General features: G+C 45.5%; 1 protein-coding gene across 1 annotated transcript; it reads right to left on the reverse strand.

Annotated features, from left to right (window-relative positions):
- Positions 1-203: 203 nt before the first annotated feature.
- LOC136685316 (retroviral integration site protein Fli-1 homolog) lies at positions 204-12,526 on the reverse strand (the record flags this gene model as incomplete). Its single annotated transcript, XM_066659343.1, has 5 exons — positions 12,315-12,526; positions 11,302-11,361; positions 11,176-11,267; positions 9,787-9,990; positions 204-272 (listed from the first exon to the last, which is right to left on the reverse strand). Coding segments are annotated over exons 1-5 (556 nt in total), but the record flags the coding sequence as incomplete, so codon positions are not given.
- Positions 12,527-12,971: the final 445 nt, after the last annotated feature.

Consider the following 12,971-nt stretch of genomic DNA (forward strand, 5'->3'; position numbering starts at 1 on the left):
TTATTAACTCAGTTTCCATTGGTTCACGCTACACTTGGATCTGGCAGCCAGCCACTCACATTACAACAAGTTTCTTTTGAGAAAGTAAGTTATGAGGATGAGAAACGTGTTTGGGAACTGATCACATGCTACAGACACAGCAGGTAAAAGCTGGAATATCTAATGTTTAAAATTGTATGCCATAAAGTGTCACACACTCCTACCTTCTTTGGCAGCCAGGCGTGGAGACTGGTCGGTGTGAGATGGTGTGTTGTATGATAGTGATGAGCTACCTGCAACAAGAGGAAAATTAGTTTTAATTAGTAGGGAATAGTAAGGAATTTACATGTTTTTATTTGTTTCACATGAATTAATGTGTTACCAAATGTCGCCCATAATCCTCACAACTGAATTCAGTTCTACTGCGATGTAAGCTGTGATCAGAAGGGAGATTACATTTGCTCTCAAACACACACACACACACACACACACACAGCTCCAATTTCATTTTGTACTTTACTTCATCCCTCTATTAATCTCTTAAAAATGAGTGAACCTGGAACATGGATGTGTTTATTGTTTGAGCCTGAGCTCACTTCTGTCTTTATTGTTTGAGCCTGAGCTCACTTCTGTCTTTGATATTCTCTCCCTGAAACATTCACTCAGCAAATTAAGAGATTCAAATTCAAAAAATCATCTAAAATACACTGAGGTAATATAGTAAAGTAAATACAAATTTTCCAGTTTGTCATAAATATCACACACAACACATGTATCTCCCTCCCAAAGACACAAGGAGGTACCAGCATTCCAACTTTATTTGTATGATTACATTTTTAAATCAAAACACAATAATAATGTAAATATAACTCCATTGTGTTGATCTGTAATTGTTTCTTTTCTTTTACATTTAAATATTAATTATTAAAAGCTATATTCTTAAGAAAGAACAATGTGATTAATTACAATTAATCACACCAAAGTAGTTATTTTTTTAAATGATCCACAGCCCTAGGTTAAATGTAAAATTCCCTCTCTCTCTCTCTGTATTTCTCTCTCTCCCTCTTTCTTTCTGTCTCTCTGTATTTCTCTCTCTCTCTTTCTCTCTGTATTTCTCTCTCTTTCCCTCTTTCTCTCTGTCTCTCTCTCTCACGTTCCCTCTGTCTGTCTCTCTCTCACTTTCCCTCTTTCTCTCTGTCTCTCTCTCTCACGTTCCCTCTGTCTGTCTCTCTCTCACTTTCCCTCTATCTGTCTCTCTTTCTCTCTCTCTCTCTCTCTCTCTCTCTGTGTGTGTGTGTGTGTGTGTGTTATGGTGGATGAGGGGCTGCTGCACACATATTTTAACCTTGTGGGCCCCTCACCCCCAGCACTGCAATGCTGGGGCCACAGAACAGGGCTGATATTGTATGGGGTTAACTCCTCACACGGCAATCACACACTGCAGACCCCCAAAGAAAAATAAACCCCCCCAACACAGGAACATAGGAGAGAGAGAGAGAGAGCCTGTACTGCAGCCCACTGTTCCTCAGTGATCAAAACCCCCCACCAGAGCAGGTAAAACTTTTGTAGTGGATGTTTTTGGTCGGTGTACTGTTCTCAGTCCAGACACTGAGGGGTTTAAAAACTCCAGCAGCACTGCTGTGTCTGATCCACTCTACACCAGCACAACACACACTAACACACCACCACCACGTCAGTGTCACTGCAGCGCTGAGAATGATCCACCACCACATCACACCTGCTCTGTGGGGGTCCTGAGCGCTGAGGAACAGGGGGAGAGGGGGGTAATAAAGTATGCAGAGCAACAGATGGACCACAGACTGTAACTGTAGGACTACAGCGTGCTCCTGTGTAATCAGTGGACAGTGAGTGTAAATACCACACACACACACACACACGTTGACCCATATCCACAGATTAATGCAAACACACACCCTCAAGCGCCACACAGTTTATAGAGAAAGGCTCTGATCCTCATAGCTTCAGCATTAACCCATTGAGAGTTGAGGGGGGATCAATAACAACTAGAGAGAGAGAGAGAGAGAGAGAATAATCAACCCATATGTTTATAGTCTGTGTAAACTAAATAGGGCCTTAGTGTCTCTCACTGGGTCTGTGTCAACTTTTCCCAAGATTTTGCAACTAAGAATGCTCCAAAAGTGTGTGTGACTCTAATGCACCATCTTCCTATATGCACACACACACACACACACACACAGATCATACGGGGCAGAAAGAATTGCCCCCTTAAGGGCAAAATCTATACACCAAATATACCTCTTGGTATCTACTCTCCTCAGTTCTGCTTTGTCCTACTCACTTCTTGGTTCCTGGTCCCACAGCTCCCCTCTGAAATGTATTGAGTGTCGTCTCTAAACCCTGTCTGTAATGGGGACAGTGGGCTTTGGAAACCACAACAATGTTAAGCGGTGTTTACTCATGGTGTATCGGCGTGTTGTTGTTGTTTGGGACTGAACACAGCTCCGTCATCAGTTCAGACAGATCAGTAGAGTTTGTTCCTTCCTTGTTGCAGAGTCCAGCTCTCGCTGGATTCTTTCGTCGGCCACCGATCCAAGGAGCGTTTGAACCTCTTCAAAAGACCACGGCGTCATTTTACGAGCTGCCGTCGTGAGTCGGATAAAAACAAACGTGATCTCTGCTGCAGCTGGAGATTTTACAGATGGAGAGTTGGTGCTGGTCGTCTGCGTTGCATGGCGTAGAGTGACGACTCTCTCTGGACAATCAGCGCTCTGCAAGGTTTACACGCCACGGTTTAGTCCCTACTCAACTCGCTCTGAACCACGAGAGAACAGGGAGTAAAAAAAAAATGGAAGTGAATGATGTGTGAAATTCTGAGATGCCTTGTTGAGCTGCTAGTGAGCAATGAGGTTACAGAAGCTGGAGTTCGTTACCTGTTTAATTACCTTTACATTTTGCCTCAAATTGTGGCTTTTAGCTATTAGCTTTCATACACTTCTTGCCCATATGAATGCCACCCTAACATAGTAATGTTAAGGTAGTCACACACACACACACACACACACACACACAAACTTGTACATCTTCTGCCTCTATCACACACTCGTCTCATAGCTGGCTCCTCGGGAGCCGAGACAATGCCAGAAGTGCGCTGCTGACCCCCTCCTCTCGGCTGTAATTTAAACAAATTCTCAAATTGCGGCCAAATTGAAAGCACATTGGCGAGTGGGCGGCGATCGCGTACAAAAATCTGGATAAGTGACCGAAGGCAAAGCAGGGATAATGCAGCGGCAGGCCCTCGCCACGTCCAGTACACGCAGCATGCGGCTTTTCATTTTCATGCGAGATTCAATCTGCTCTCCATCAGATCCAGATTTCCAGGCCCAGCTTTGGAGCCCATATTCAGATGTGCTTTTCGCATGCGCATAAATTAAAACATTCTCTACTGTTCTGTGTATTTCTGAACGCTTATTTAGACCTGAATGCGGATGTCAAACTTAAGCCAGTTTTCTGTAAGAGTCAGGGATCCCAGGGGAATGACATTGATACATTTTTACACAATACACTCTCAGAAAAATTGTGATGTACAGGTCCATCACTGTCACTGAAGCTACAGACAGTGTAGTGTATCTTTAAAGGTACAGCAGTGGTGTTAGAGTCCAGTTGTGTTCCCTAAAGCTTCATTACATTCTTTTCTCCAGAAGGAGAGGGGGATATAGCCGTTTCTTTTTATAGAAGAGTCCATTATTATTGATGAAATCAGACTTAAAAACTGAGGGTATCATCACAGTGAGGGTTTTCTGTATGATGTTAGATTTCTGAGATCTGAGCACAGCCTGGGACTCAGAAATGCGTCACACTCCAAAAAACCACTACAAGAAAGGTCGTATTACATAAATAAACAGTGGCTCAGCGTCCAATCAGAGACTCTTCCTATGAACACTGTATTTATAACATTTAACAAATGCATTTAAGATGGTGTTGTATATTATCTACAGCTCTGACAGCAGCCTGGTCTCACTGTGAATTCATATGCATTTGATCAAAAGAGCTGTTCCAGGATGTGTATAATGTGTACTAAATATAGTTTGCCCAAGACAGATGTATACACACATGGTCTATCTTTAGTACACACTGTCTTGGCCAAACCCAAACCATAAATTTAATTGTAAGATTAAAAACAGCAGGGTGTTCTCCTGTGTATTATACACACTGCGGTTTACAGCACTGTTACTGTAGCATTTCTTCAGGTACATTACAAGTGAACACTACAAGTGGATTTAGGGAAACAGCGCCACTAGTGGACAGGAGTTCAGTGATTGTAAAATAACAGACCATCCTTTTATTTGTATATGTTTTATATGTAATAATTTTTTATTCACTTTGAATCATCCTGATACTTCTCAAATATATAATAATATGCAAATTAATCATTTAATGTGTGTCTATATATGTGTGTGTGTATTAGTGTGTATTGGTCAGCTCGGCTTCTACAATCTAGTGGTGTGGCCTGTGGTGGGGGTGTTGGGTGGAGTGGTGGAGGGGTGGTCCTCTGTGTATAAGCCTAATGACACACTGGAATGTTAATCAGAGTCTGAGTAAACACAACCAAACACACACCATGTACACAGATGTGTATGACATGATTACGCAGCGCCGTCAGATCCAGAGACAGACAGCTTGGGGGACACCTCACAGACTGTAGCAGCTTCGGTGTTTGTGTGTGTGTGTGTGTGAGGGGGGGGATTCAAGTTTTCTGGAAAGCCTCAGGACTTGTGTATGATTGTGTGATTGTTTGTGTTTCGAGAGGAAAAAAGATCAACTTAGGTTTCATATCTGCAGCCTCAGGGGCTTTGTCAGCCACACCCTAGCCAGTACAAGTATACACACACACACACACACACACACACGGTGAGATAATATCAAGCATCCCATATCAAAACGCTCAAGCCCAAACCAACACAAATTTTCTATCTAACAGCTGCCTTACGTTTGTACTCACACTTACTCTTTGCTGTTACCTTTTTCACACAAATGATCCCCCTTTAACACAGTTCTGGGTCTTAATGAAACACACGTGACCAGATCATGAGCCGCTCGCTGTTCACCCCGACCCCGAGCGCACAGCAGTGAGGAGCGAGGAGCAGAAGCTCTGGCTTTTAGCCGTTTTCACTCTGTTCTCTTTCTTCTCCGTTTTTACTCAGTGCTCTTATTTCTCCGCGCTCGTTGTGTCTGTTTTGCTGAGTTTAACCTCGTCTTTGTGCTCTCATATAAACAAGTGCTGTGAGTGGGCGGGGCAACTCTAAAGTATCTACACGTGACGTCAGAATCGGAGCAGGATCAGAACGACTCGTTTTATCCTGTTTTCTGACTTTCAGCGCACAGAAAACTGACTGAGTAAGGGTCTTGTTTCACAGTGTGTGGGTTGGTGGGCCCCAGATACACACATAAATGTGCTAATACACTCAGAATGATTGTTTATTAACTGCTTTTATTGTTGGACACTGCAGCAGTTTCTATTGTGGACTGATGTGTTTCCTCAGAGTGAGGGGGAAAGGTGACAGGTGAGAAACACAGTCTTTCGCAGTCATTGGCTTGTTCCACGTATTTCTTCTACACATTCTTAGATCGCAATTTGAATATAAACAAATTCAGAAAAAGACCTAGAAGAGTGACTTTAAAAGAATAAACCCTTTAAAGGGTCAACACAAACAATTGTTCCCTAGGCCTGCAGTTTGTAGACAAAGCTAAAGCCCCTGAGAGAGAGTGTGAGAGAGAGAGGGGGTGAGAGGGAGGGAGAGAAAGAGTGAGAGAGGGGGAGAGAGGGAGAAAGAGAGAGAGTGAGAGAGAGAGGGAGAGAGAGAGGGAGAGAGAGAGAGAAAGAGAGAAAGAGCGAGAGAGAGAGAGGGAGAGTGAGAGAGGGAGAGGGAGAAAGAGTGAGAGAGAGAAAGAGAGAGATCGAGAGAGAGAGGGGGAGAGAGAGAGGGAGAGAAAGAGTGAGAGGGAGAAAGAGAGAGAGAGTGAGAGAGAAAGAGAAAGAGCGAGAGAGAGAAAGAGTGAGAGAGAGAGGGAGAAAGAGAGAGAGGGAGAAAGAGAGTGAGAGAGAGAAAGAGGGGGAGAGAGGGAGGGAGAGAAAGAGAGAGAGGGGGAGAGAGGGAGAAAGAGAGAGAGAGAGAGAATGAGAGAGAGAAAGAGCGAGAGAGAGGGAGAGTGAGAGAGGGAGAGAAAGAGTGAGAGAGAGGGAGAAAGAGAAAGAGAGAGGGGGAGAGAGAGAGAGAAAGTGGGAGAGAGGGAGAAAGAGTGAAAGAGAGAAAGAGCGTGAGAGAGAGTGAGAGAGAGAAAGAGCGAGAGAGAGGGAGAGTGAGAGAGAGAAAGAGAGAGAGCGAGAGAGAGGGAGAGTGAGAGAGAGAAAGAGAGAAAGAGCGAGAGAGGGAGAGTGAGAGAGAGTGAGAGAGAGAGGAAGAGAAAGTGTGAGAGAGAGGGAGAAAGAGAGAGAGAGAGAGGGAGAGAGAGAGAGAGAAAGAGAGAGAGGGAGAGAGAGGGAGAGTGAGAGAGAGAAAGAGAGAAAGAGCGAGAGAGGGAGAGTGAGAGAGAGTGAGAGAGAGAGGAAGAGAAAGTGTGAGAGAGAGGGAGAAAGAGAGAGAGAGAGAGGGAGAGAGAGAGAGAGAAAGAGAGAGAGGGAGAGAGAGACAGAAAGAGAGAGAGGGAGAGAGAGAAAGAGAGAGAGGGAGAGAGAGAGAGGGAGAGAGAGAGAGAGAGAGAAAGAGAGAGAGGGAGAGAGAGACAGAAAGAGAGAAAGAGAGAGAGGGATGGGAGCATCTCCTTTTATTATTATTCGATTCTTTTGCTTGGGACCGGGGCCAAGGCTATTCAGATCGCCTAGAGGAGGATTTCAGACCATTTCTTCGGCTTCCAAAACACACAGAGGCTAAAATCAAAGGGAGAGTGGTCAGATGGGGGCAGATCCTCAGTGCCCTCGCGCTTAAGCCCAGGCTTCAGTCCTGCGGCAAGCGTCCCTAATGAAAACTCTGAAAGCTCCAGCTCTCCTGAAAAAGCAGATGAAGGAGGAGAAGGCTGGGTTCTGTCCTGAAGCGCACAAAGCCACCGTTATTTTCTCCGCTCTGTAAAGGCTGGGCTGGATGCTGAAAACCGTTGACACCCACGGAATAAAGTTCCCATTACCTCACACGGCCGAGTCCATCAGCCCTTCTCTGTTTTTATATTTCGGCCGCTTCTAAGCTCCGGGACCCCGCCCGCCTCTGAGCCGAGCTGCTGTCACAATGTTTGGACGAGCCAGCTGCTCCCTTCGCCCCGTCCCGGAGCTGACCGCAGCGGGGCTTGACCTTTCCGAGTGTTTGTGGCACACCCAGGGCCGGTGTTTACCAACAGGCGAAGTGGGCTCTGTATCGTATTATTTATTAAAATAACAAAACTCTATAAATAATTTGGCACAGGGCACCAAAGAGAACTATGGAAACACAAAAGCACATCGACTCCAGCCACAGCCCTGATGCCTCTGCCTCCTCTAACACATCACATTTCTCCTACATTTTTCTCCTACAACCAAACCGCAACCCTGCAACTAGAGACATTTCTCCATGACTTTACTAAATCTACCCTCAATAAGATCTCCAAAACACAGCACAGCGCAGAGAGAACTCCACATGTTCCTAACACTTCTACATTCTGAGTTAGTTTTGTGTGGTAGGTGTGTTACGGTTACTTTAAGAGCTCCTATATATGGGCCTTCTGCATTTATCCCATCTGTGGCAGTGAACACACACACACACACACACACACCCTAGTGCACTAGAGGCTGTGAACACACACCCAGAGACCCCGATTTTCCTGAGGCGCGTGGGAATCAAACCAACGACCTTTCAGCCCTTAGCCCTCTTCTCTAACACAACCTCTCTGTTCTGAACACTGACTCAGCGTCTGCACCGTGGCCTGCACAAGTGCCCTACGTCACTGTGAGTGTTCACACTTCTGCGTTGGTCTCTGCTTGGTGCTTGCTCCACGTTTGAGGCATGGTGGCGCAGCAGGTAGTGTCGCAGTGGCACAGCTCCAGGGGCCTGGACTTTGTGGGTTCGATTCCCACTCCGGGTGACTGTCTGTGAGGAGTGTGGTGTGTTCTCTCTGTGTCTGCGTGGGTTTCCTCCGGGTGCTCTGGTTTCCTCCCACAGTCCAAAGAACACACGTTGGTAGGTGGATTGTGAGTGTGTGAGTAAATGTGTGTGTGTTGCCCTGTGAAGGACTGGCACCCCCTCCAGTGTGTGTTCCTGCCTTGTGCCCAATGATTCCAGGTAGGCTCTGGACCCACTGCGGCCCTGAACTGGATAAGGGTTACAGACAAGAAATGAATGAATGAATGAATGTATGTGTTCTGGAAAGTATTTTAGTGAAATATGTAGAAAACCACCTTGAGTGTTTTACTCTGGGCTTCCTGTCTGTGTTTCGGAGGCTACTGTACTTACACAATGCAGAGCATGGGGAACCTATAACTCCAGCACCTGCCTGTCTTCACTGTGTCCCTGTCCAAGTCTGTATACAGTACACTATACAAATCCTGTTTGTTTTTTTGCAACATTGTTTGCATCCTCAGCTCTGCCCAATATGAATGTGTCCAGTAAATACACACGCTCCACTCTATCTACTGCCTTGCCTTTTGCTTCAGTGCTCGCCTACTGTCTTCTGTCCCGTATTTTTGTACTGACTTGTGGCCTGTGCAAGAGTTACGAACAGTAAGAACTCTCTTCACGGTGCAGTGGTGCTATTTTATTCAGGACTGTAGCCCCAGGGCGAGTAATCAGCGCTCCTCGATGCGGTCCAGATGCAGTGGGTCTCTGAGATGTGTTGCTTATAGATGGCACTGGTGGATTGGACGAGACAAGCCTGGGTTTTTCAGACTCGCCCGAGGACGTCTTGCCAAAACAGGCAGTACTATATTGTAAGAGAAGCCTCTGGAAAAGAAATGGGACGGGGCTGCCTTGTAAATTAGGGATAAGCTTTCCCGTGCCTCGCTGGGCCAGCTCCTGGGGCCATGCACCTGGGCCTCTGCTCGGCCAGCCCCTGGCTGAGGGCGCTCAGGAGGAAGGGGAGATGCTTTGGACGGGATGGTTATCGAAATTCTTCACGGTCGCGGCAGCTCTGCCAAGCAAAACGTGGCCATCCCGAGGAGTTATGGGGAAAAGAGGAGCCAGGAACAGTCACTTCCTGAGCTGAAAACCATTAGAAATGGAGTGGAAGGAGAACAGGGGCTTTATGACACAGAGTACTGCTTGGTTATGGATAAATGTAGAGGTGGTGGTAATATTTCCTATGAATTCTGTTTTTACAATGTTTATAAAGGTGATATATGGTGTATATTATGTATTATAAAGCATGTTTTAACTCTCTATAATCGCCCAAGAATCCACAACATCTTTTAAAGTGTCTAAATAAACCCATCCGTGGCAATGAACACATGCTTCACTCAAGTGCAATTTAGCTGTGGATGTTGAGGGATGAGACAGGGCTGTTCTGGGCTGACCTTTTAATCCCAAGCCTGCTTCTTTAGCCATTGGGCTAGCATATTATTTCTCACGTCACGACGTCCTAAAATCTATGCTGATCTTAACGAGCAATTCAAACATATCCGCAGTGTCTCAGACGACGACAAACCACAACATCCAAATGACCTCATTCACCAAAGTAAACAATTCTGGCTCTACGTCCAACAGCTGAGAAACACACTCAAGAATAGCACACCTTAAGACAGGAAAATGGACATCAGCAGTACTTGGCTTGCAGACTGCCTTAACGACGTAGGACAAGACTCACACTTACTTTCCCTGAGGTAATTGAGATGTGAGAGCAGGACATCGGCGTTGTAGACACTCGTAAGTCTCAGGAAGTCCTCTTTGCTCATCTTGCACAGTTCCTTCCCATCCGTGTTCTGGAACATGGCCGTGTCTATCTCCAGGAGGCCATACTCTTTGACGGCCCAGTCCAGCCACTGTCGGACATGGTCAGGGGACCACAAGGATGGGTCTGGAACAGGGTGAAAAACAGTCATAATGATCAACAACACGTCCAGAACCTTCACACTTTCAGGTAAAATATTAATCAAACACATGCAGCTCAGTAAAACAATGAACAGTGATTTGACAATGAACTGAAGCGCTCCGACAGAGGGAGGAGGATACAGAGTTTAACCAGCACCCGAAGCTCTTTGAGAGAAAGGTTGTGTTTTCATTCTCTTACAAGAAAAGCCAAAACCGGACAAGACATATCAGACATTCTTATCATCATCATCCTTCTATAAACCACAGCGCAGTTAACTGGAATTATCAAGTAAACACCGCTGCTCCTGTGGTTCCGTGACTGTAGAGATTTTCTTTCCAAAAAAGTTCTGAAACATTCTCCTCTTTTTTTTTTATCAACAAATCCACCCACTTGTTCTGGCCTCAGTCGCACTGTGCCACCAAGTCGAGAGGGAGAAGCCTAGCTCAGATGTACGCCCATTACAGAAACACCGATAGTTTTGGAGGCGAGCACTGCCTTGTATTTAGTTAACTTTAGATCAGACTATTTAATTTCGATATTGAAATGAAGAATATTAAAAACACAGAAAAGCTGCCATAAACCACAACCTCTTAGCTTTGTCAGTGTTATGACGGCAGCATCCTGTGGTGTGTATTGGTCAAAAGACCACGGCATCATTTTACGAGCTGCCGTCGTGAGTCGGATAAAAACAAACGTGATCTCTGCTGCAGCTGGAGATTTTACTGATGGAGAGTTAGTGCTGGTCGTCTGCGTTGCGTGGCGTAGAGTGACGACTCTCTCTGGACGATCAGAGCTCTGCAAGGTTTACACGCCACGGTTTAGTCCCTACTCGACTCGCTCTGAACCACGAGAGAACAGCCACTAAACAAGAACCCGCTTCCAGAACCAGGACCTGATTCACCTGGTGGAAAATAAAAGTCAAGTCGAGTCGACTAGGGACCATGAGGTGGAAAAGTGCCAACACTCTACGGTCTTACATTGGGGACGTAGCCAAGCTGGCCACACAACTAGACGTAAGTGTTTATCAGACAGAAGCAGAGGATGCTGATTCATGCTGTAACCTCAGAGCCTCTTTCCCCTCAACTGTAAGCTGCATTACTTTAGCCCAGGGTTCAGGGTTGTTTTCCTGCAAACCTCGCAGCAGATACAAAGTCCAGAACCTCTACGCACCTGCAGGTACAATCACTCTTCTCTCGTTGGTGGTCATGTTGGGCGGTGGACCATTCTTCTCGTCAATGTAGCCCCCGTAGCCCATCTGTGATGTGTTCAATGTAGCCCCCGTAGCCCATCTGTGATGTGTCAGAGCTGCTCACCAGCTTATTGCATTTCCCCACACTGCAGTCCACAGGCGACTCTCTGGGAAAGGAGCAAGAAAACGAAATGAATGTTAGGGTACTTTGGCCAAACGCTTCTGATTTCCTGCTCATTCCAGGACTCAGCAGTTGATCCACTGACTTTTCCCTTCAGATGTAGTGTCTTTTGGAACATTTCTGTAAGTATTTGATTGCAGACAGCCACATAAACATTAGTAAGGTCAGGTATTGATGTTGGAGGGTTGGTTATGGATTATAGATGGCACTCCGTCTGTTTGTTTATATTTGTTTATGTAATTTTTACCTGTTATAATTATCTCCCGCTTTAGCCACATTCACAGCAGGTAAAAGTGCCCCAAATATGATCTGTTTTGTCAGATGTGACCCAGACATTTTAAAATCAGATTTAGGCCACTGTCGTGTGTGGTACTGAGATCCGATCCATATCCGATCTGTGGCAGTGCGGTTTCACTCATTTAAAGCTCATTGAAATTGTATTAAGTGTTTTTATAAAACACATCTTTTTAGTTTTATCAGATTTCTATTGTTCGGTATGAAGCTGTATAAATGTGGATCGTGGAAATATTAAACTCATTTTCTCAGCGCTCGTCTAGTCCTCTTTGGAGACTTTGTGCTTGTGAGAGACTCTGGAAATCTGCGCTTAGGATGAAAAAAACATCTGTTCACACCTTTATATTCTATATATAATATACTTCCTTCTGGTCAGAGCCTGAAGTATCATCATTTTGCACATGTGGCTCAGTGTAGGAGCATGGTCTGTTCACACTGATGTCAGATACAGGTCGCTTTAAACAGATAGTGTGAACACAGCTGAAGAGAAAAGTCAGATTTGGGACACTTTTACCTGCTGTGTGAATGTAGCCTTTGGAATGTAGCCTTTGGCCAAGGGCTGTGGGGCTTTATGACCCTCTAGTGTTTATATTTTGCTGAAGACTGAGTTCAGTATGGGCTCCACCTCCACCCCGTGTGGCGTACCTTGCTCCGTTAAGGTGGTCGTATTCTCGTTTCACGTTGACCCGGACCGGCTGGTTGATCCACTCCTGCTGCGGGGGGATGGGGTTGATCTTGTGCTGCTGTCCGTAGTCCTGCGCACTAGACGCTGTCATGTCCGTCTTGGGCAGGGGGGCGGCGGCGGCGTAGGGAGGCTCAAACAGAGACTGGTCTTCGCTCACCACTGATAGCGCCTCCTGTAGGGCGTGAGTGGAAACCGTCAGAAAATCATCACATACAAAGTGATAGAAACATACTTTCACTATCTGAGTCCAACCTCAGGAAAGTAGTAAGAAAATAGTTAGGAGTCAACATGGGTTGTATTTATTTCTTCAATTGCTTGATAAATTATCTAAGCACCGATGGAGACACCTTTAGAGCTCAGTTCTACATTGAATAGACTCATAAAGCATGGAACAAATGTCGACTGGAATATAGTTACAAACAGCCAAGCATTGGTCGGCCTCAGGAACCAGGAATGAAGAGATACGCAAAGTATACGGAATAAAACATTGTAATAACATGTCATTAATGTGTTATAACAACCTAATATCCTCACATTCCTGTTCCTGACTCAAACCCAAGACAAAACTGAAGCTCTGAGGTCATTTCTACATTTGACCTCGTTGCAGGAGCTCAGCT

This window comes from Hoplias malabaricus, unplaced genomic scaffold, assembly GCF_029633855.1.
Source record: "Hoplias malabaricus isolate fHopMal1 unplaced genomic scaffold, fHopMal1.hap1 scaffold_530, whole genome shotgun sequence".
NCBI lineage: Eukaryota > Metazoa > Chordata > Actinopteri > Characiformes > Erythrinidae > Hoplias > Hoplias malabaricus.